This window comes from Gadus morhua, chromosome 7, assembly GCF_902167405.1.
Source record: "Gadus morhua chromosome 7, gadMor3.0, whole genome shotgun sequence".
In the NCBI taxonomy this organism is placed as follows: Eukaryota; Metazoa; Chordata; class Actinopteri; order Gadiformes; family Gadidae; genus Gadus; species Gadus morhua.
In genome coordinates this window covers 33,410,264-33,417,763 of record NC_044054.1, presented here as the reverse complement: position 1 = coordinate 33,417,763, position 7,500 = coordinate 33,410,264, and the positions used below count along the sequence as shown (strand labels likewise).

Sequence of the window (7,500 nt, the reverse complement as noted above, 5' to 3'; positions counted from 1 at the left end):
ATCACATGACCATAGCATCACATTAACATAGCATCACATGACCATAGCATCACGTTAACATAGCATCACATTAACATAGCATCACATTAACATAACAGCACATTAACATAGCATCACATTACTATAGCATCACATTAACATAGCATCACATTAACATAACAACACATTTACAGAGCTTCCTATACACATCACATTAACATAGCATAACATTAACATAGCATAACATTAATATAGCATTACATTACATAGCATCACATTAACATAGCATCACATTAACATAGCATAACATTAACATAGCATCACATAAACATAGCATCACATTAACATAGCATCACATTAACATAGCATCACATTAACATATAATCGCATTACCATAGCATCACATTAACATAACAGCACATTAACATAGCATCACATTACTATAGCATCACATTAACATAGCATCACATTAACAAAGCCCCACATTAACAAAGCATCACATTCACATAGCAGCATGTTAACATAGCCCCACATGGACATAGCAACCCCTGTGTTGCTATGCAGATGCATGAAATCACATCAACATAACATCACATATCACCACATGTGTGCAATGATGATGAATGGCATCACATTAACATTATAACATCACATTATTAGCATTGCGTGTGTTGCTGCATGGCATCACATTAACATAGCAACAACATGAACACAGCAGGGACCAGGGAGCCCGTCCTCCGTAGGGTAGGACAGACGGTAGGAGGGTCGAACAAGAGGGCAGACCTCCGCCTGAGGAACACGCATCACGTAGCGTCAGGCCGACCCTCAGCTAACGGTCAACCGGCTCCGTCGCGCTGGGACTGAGGTGACTGGGGTCGCGGCGGGGGCGGGGGGCCCTGGTGGCCCCCGCTGTCCCCGGGGGTCCTGGTGGCCCCCCGCTGTCCCCGGGGGGCGGGGGGTCCTGGTGGCCCCCGCTGTCCCCGGGGGGCCCTGGTGGCCCCCCGCTGTCCCCGGGGGGCGGGGGGTCCTGCTGTCCCCGGGGGGCGGGGGGCCCTGGTGGCACCTGCTGTCCCGGGGGGCGGGGGTCCTGCTGTCCCGGGGGGTGGGGGTCCTGCTGTCCCCGGGGGGTGGGGGTCCTGCTGTCCCCGGGGGCCCTGGTGGCCCCTGCTGTCCCCGGAGGGCGGGGGTCCTGCTGTCCCCGGGGGGCGGGGGTCCTGCTGTCCCCGGGGGCCCTGGTGGCCCCTGCTGTCCCGGGGGGCGGGGGTCCTGCTGTCCGGGGGGCGGGGGTCCTGCTGTCCCCGGGGGGCGGGGGTCCTGCTGTCCCGGGGGGCGGGGGGTCCTGCTGTCCCGGGGGGCGGGGGTCCTGCTGTCCCGGGGGGCGGGGGTCCTGCTGTCCCCGGGGGGTGGGGGTCCTGCTGTCCCGGGGGTGGGGGTCCTGCTGTCCCGGGGGGTGGGGTCCTGCTGTCCCCGGGTGGCGGGGGTACTGCTGTCCCGGGGGGCGGGGGTCCTGGTGTCCCGGGGGGCGGGATTGTGTGTATGATGTGTGTGTGATTGTGTGTGTGATTGTGTGTGTGATTGTGTGTGTGATTGTGTGTATGATGTGTGTGTGATTGTGTGTATGATGTGTGTGTGATTGTGTGTGTGATTGTGTGTGTGATTGTGTGTGTGATCGTGTTTGATTGTGTGTATGATTGTGTGTGTGAATGTGTGTATGATTGTGTGTGTGATTGTGTGTGTGATTGTGTGTGTGATTGTGTGTATGATTGTGTGTGTGATTGTGTGTATGATTGTGTGCATGATTGTGTGTGGGGTGGGGGTCCTGCTGTCCCGGGGGGTGGGGGTCCTGCTGTCCCCGGGTGGCGGGGGTACTGCTGTCCCGGGGGCGGGGGGCCTGGTGTCCCGGGGGGCGGGATTGTGTGTATGATGTGTGTGTGATTGTGTGTGTGATTGTGTGTGTGATTGTGTGTGTGATTGTGTGTATGATGTGTGTGTGATTGTGTGTATGATGTGTGTGTGATTGTGTGTATGATGTGTGTGTGATTGTGTGTGTGATTGTGTGTGTGATTGTGTGTGTGATCGTGTTTGATTGTGTGTATGATTGTGTGTGTGATTGTGTGTATGATTGTGTGTGTGATTGTGTGTGTGATTGTGTGTGTGATTGTGTGTATGATTGTGTGTGTGATTGTGTGTATGATTGTGTGCATGATTGTGTGTGTGATTGTGTGTGATTGTGTGTGTGATTGTGTGTGTGATTGTGTGTATGATTGTGTGATGTGAGGCACTCATTCTAATTCGATAGCAGTACATACAGAGATTTACACACAAACACTTATTTCATTTTGATTTGGATCTCTCGAAACGTGACCAGACTACAATTGATATTGGAATCTTTAATCTGCATAATTGTAAACATAATACAGTACAATGAAGCATAACATGATGCAGGTTGTAGTCGACATGTACATAGTCCATGTGTAAATGTTTTTTTTTCTATCTTTAGTCTACATTGTCTGATTTAAGTGTGGGCAGCTTGTACTCTACCATTATGCAAAGTTGCAATCTCTGAGGCAACTAAAGCCGCCACAGTTAGGCCTAATAGCTGTTGTTTCCTCCTGAATAATTAAAAGCCTGTTAGGACTAGAGTTTTGTGTAATTAGTGTTCGACACAACGCTTATTATCATCTGAAAGATCCGAAGTGCTCTGAACTCTCCCAGGATTCAAGACAGCATCACACACAGAATCTCTACTTTGAACACGTCAAATCCCGGGCAACACGCAACCAAACCACGTGTGAGAAGAGAACCGACCTGACGGAAGTTAGTACAACAACATGAAATCAAACATTTTCTGATGACTCACTGAATCGCAGAGCACAGATGCACACACACACACACACACACACACACACGCACGCACACACGCACTCACGCACGCACGCACGCACACACACACACACACGTACACATCTTCATACACACACACACATGCACGCACCAATACATCCACAATCACATGCATACACACACACACACACATATACCCACACACAAACACACACGCAAACATACACAAACAGTCCAAGCTCTTAAATACTAACCACGGTCCACTAGAATCCCCCTCTTCCCCCTGGGGGCTCAGCTGGTACTGGGGGAGGAGGTGTTTGTAGAGCTCACAGGACCCCCCGATGGAGGCAGGTCATGGGGGAGGTCGCTCTGACGCCCTGGAGCCGCTGGGGACATCGTGAGCGGGAGTGCCCATCCGGTCGACGATGGACAGATTGAACGACGTATCAATTTATTAAATAAAGGCCATCATTTGATTCCATTCCATCTCATTCCAACATCTCCAGATAATTTAAAGAAACTGCCATTTTTGTTTGGCTATGTCCAGACCGTAGACCGTTTACCTCACTACGGTTCTGGAACTCTTCAAGATGTTCTGCACACACACACACACCAAAAAAAACATCTGGAAGATGTTCCAGAACCTGATTGGTCTTGACATGGCCAAACAAAATGGCCGTTTCAGATGTGATTTAACACTTGAGTGTTAGCATGAGTACAATTATTATTAAGAAAACAATTATATTGCTTTATAGTTCATCAGCTCTTTGGTAATTGAAACAAGCCTGAGTTTCCTCCGCTAGCTGGGAGATGTTTCATTTAGTGTCCTACACAGTGAGATCACTCACTTCTGAGAGCTCATTTGGGTCCTTACGTTCTCTCAAAGGATCTCCTGTAAAGGGGGGCTGTGAGTGAATGGTCTTCATTATTCTCATATCCTCAACCTCTTCTTGTGACGATGTCGGCACACGCAGACCAGAGAAGCAAACTGATTAATGTCGTAATGTGTGCCGAGTTTAAACAATGACGCTTTTTTAATGTCCGTGCCTGAAATAATAGCTTTCGGTGCGCGGCATAATTCATAGACATGGACACAGACATCGTTTTAATATCTAGAGAACAACAAGGAGATGTGACTCATCTCTTTTAATCATTAGTCAAAGTTATACTGCCCTGCTTATAGCAGCCAATCAGCACCCTGTATAATAGGGGAGCTGCTTCCTATTGGCTGAGGCTATGCAGTTAAACTTATACAACACATTGTAGTAGACTATTATGTCACAGTGTCCACAAAGCAGACAATCACTGAACAGGGACAGAAATGAACTTCTGCGTGTGAACGTAGATTTATGAGAATAGATTTAGGCTAATTTGTGGTTATCAGAAGGTGCAAGTTCCTAATGTGTTCCTAATGATTCCACTTCACATGGGCACACAGCCCTATTCATTAGCCTAATTGGTTAATTGTTGTCTAATACAATACAGTGTGATTAGCATTTGGACAGCTAGCGTGGTGCTGGCTCAGCCGCGGAGAGACTGTCTCTGTCCCACTGTGACCTTGCGTCGCCACATCTGCGTCGTTGGTTCCCCAGAGATCACACTGACCGTCCTTAATTATGCACAGAGTATGAGCCACAGAAACTGTGAATCATTCCCCCAGTGAGGCCCGCCCACGGGGAGCAGGCCAGTGAAACACAGGTAAAACCTCATTAAGACACGGCCTTTAAAGGGGTACGGTTGAGTCTAGTGCTTCCAAAGGAAAACACAATAACATCAAACAACACTACGTGGTTAACAGTAGTTCACTCTTCAAAGAGAGACCTTTAGAAAATGTAATAGATATATCGGACATTATTGGCTTATTTCCGATCACTTACCGTGATCAGGAAGACGATCACGGAAGGTGGTCCCCGTCTTTGTGTGGAGACCCCTTGATGGAGTGGTCCGGCTATCTGCATCCTCCAGTGGGAGGCCCTGACCCCTCCCTCCCCCCCCCCCATCAATGCATTCCAGTTTGTTGCTTTGGTGCAAAAATGACAGAAGAGTTGAACCCCCCCCCCCCCCGTCGTAAACCTTTGACCCCTAGAGATTGTCAAGCAAACTCAAAGACACAACACAGGGTTTGTTGTTTTAATCTGCCTCTGGAGTGCTACGTCTCACACACGGGGCGTCGCCCGCCGCCGTCCAGAGACGTCGAGCAAAAGAGTTCCGTCGACGGCGCCGTGGACGACCTGTCCTCCAGGGAGGGGCGGCGGCCAGGGGGGGGGGGGGGGGGGGGGGCCGTCGGCTGTACCGTCTGTGTCCTCCTCCCGGCCTCCGCTGGATCGGGAGACGCTCAGGGCATGCAGTGAGGGACACAGCGTGGACAGCGGAGAGGGACGGCTCCTTCACAGTTAGGCTTCCAAAGTGCACACACGGTACGGATATCTTAATAACAAGCGATGAGCACGACTTTTCAGAAGGATAAAACGTTTAAAAACACCTTAACACCCAGCGTCACCGACCAGAATCAGCCGCTGACTTTATCAATGTAAAAATAAATAACCTGACAATTCATATTCACAAAGAACATTGGAATTGGATTCACAATATCTACAAATTCACAAGGTAATATTAACACTATTCTGTAGTAGCAAGTAGAATTGCTGCCGTTTAGTTTTAATCGTGTGTTACTAGTCGTCTACTACCTTTGTATGTCTACCCATCAAGACTTGCATCGCTGCTGCAGGGGGATATGTTAGGCATATAAAACATGTGTGGTGTTTAATGGCGGCTAGACTAGCATACATATATCCATATAGTCATATGTGTCTAAGATAGGATGATATAGGTCAGCTGAAGCTAGCTAGCTGTCTAGAGATACAGGTTCTAGCTCAGAGAGGTTCATATCACGTCCTAACAGAAGGGTAACAGTACAGTAGAGGCTGGTCTACCACCTGCTCTGGGGTTAAAGGTCACTGCCAGGACGCCTTTCCTGTGTCAGATTAAAGAATTATCAGCCTACTATTTTATCTGGCCACAATGTATAATTTTGTTTTTACTTTTTAAAGGAGCCCCTATTTAAACACCAGGCGTGATGTTCAGCCAGTCCCCCATCGGCTCGTTGGCCGCTCTGCCGGTGGCTCCTCCTCCTCCTCCCCCCCCCTCCTCCCCCTCCCCCCCTCCCCCTCCTCCTCCTCCCCCCTCCTCCTCCTCCTCCCCCTCCTCCCCCCCTCCTCCTCCTCCTCCTCCTCCCCCTCCTCCCCCCCCCTCCTCCTCCTCCCCCCCCTCCTCCCCTCCCCCCCCCCTCCTCCCCTCCCCCCTCCTCCTCCTCCTCTCCTCCTCCTCCACCTCCTCCTCCCCCTCCTCCTCCTCCCCTCCCCCCTCCTCCTCCTCCTCTCCTCCCTCCTCCACCTCCTCCTCCCCCCCTCCTCCTCCTCCTCCTCCTCCTCCTCTGCTGGAGTAGTGGATCATCCCCTTATGTCACAGTATGGCGTCTATGGAAATGGCTTTTTCTCTTAATGGCTAATAAAGAGGGTGGAACAATAGGGGCCCTTTCTACAGCTCACCACCGCGATGGCCTTTGGATCCCCAGGTCAGGTTGGTAAACAAGTTCTGCTGGAACTCTGGTGGAGCGGGGGGGGGGGGGGGGGGGGGGGGGGAGTTGTAGTCCTGCTATCGACAGACAACAAGTCCTTTGGTCACCCACAACAAAACAGTGTTCTAGAAATATCGATTCAGCCCTGAATCCAATCTTGATTCAGCCCTGAATCCAATCCGATGATTTGTTCTGTCACCACCTGTGCATCTGGTCGTTTACAAAACGTTTGATCTGCATATTTTTGACGATCTATTATATGACTGATAATGGCTCACGAGGATGTCACTATACTGACGACACAGGGCCGATACATCTAGAACTTCACGGATTCTCTTTCTCCTGCACTCAAAGTGTTCCAGGTTTCTCCTGGTTTCTCCAACAGGCCTATGAGGTGGACTGATATGATATTGACATGAGTGTTCTCCTGTTCTGTATTTTGAAGAGAGACCAGATTCAGCCTCTTGTCTGTACTGTTCGCTGACTGAACCCTAATGGAATAGAAGCCAGCGCTAAACGATGTACAGTCTCACAGCCACACTGAACTCTGAAGACGGAAATGGAGTCGAAACGGTCCAAAAGAAAACATGGAAACACGATGGAATGATATTTCATAAAAGCCTGAGTTTTTAACTTGTAAGAACCACTTTTAAATGTGTTTGAATGCATCTTGATTCCAATATAGAACTGCAGTACTAACAGAGAAAGGTATACTTGTTAATGTTTTATAATGGATATGGAAACTACCACAGTCATGGAACTATACTAATTATAACGGTATTTTGTGTATGTATTGGTTGGCTTGATTTTACAGTTAAACTCTGGATCAAACCCAGATTAATGTTGGTTGGCCTCGCTAAGAAGAAAGAAAACGCAAAATAGTTGATTTCTAAAAACCCTTCCGTGAACGGACGTGTGTACGGAGAACTGGGATAACCAATGGGAATACTGGGATAGCCAATGGGAACTGGGAATCGACGGAGAAAAGATAACCTCAATGGATCTAGGAATCATTAAAGACGGAACTGGGGTACATGACGAACATTAGTCCTAAACCCTAGAACATCAACACCATGATCATCATCATCATCATCATCATC

At 49.1% G+C, this 7,500-nt stretch overlaps 1 protein-coding gene across 1 annotated transcript in view; it reads right to left on the bottom strand.

The window, feature by feature from the left end:
* LOC115547158 (proline-rich protein 2-like) overlaps positions 1-3,219 on the bottom strand; it is a 7,286-nt gene extending 4,067 nt beyond the window's left edge. The window contains exons 1-3 of the mRNA XM_030361127.1: positions 3,154-3,219; positions 1,371-1,465; positions 814-1,268 (exon numbers count right to left, since the gene is read on the bottom strand). Coding sequence (XP_030216987.1) covers positions 814-1,268; positions 1,371-1,465; positions 3,154-3,219 — 616 coding nt within the window. The remainder of the gene's footprint in view (positions 1-813; positions 1,269-1,370; positions 1,466-3,153) is intronic.
* Between the last annotated feature and the right edge of the window lie 4,281 nt (positions 3,220-7,500).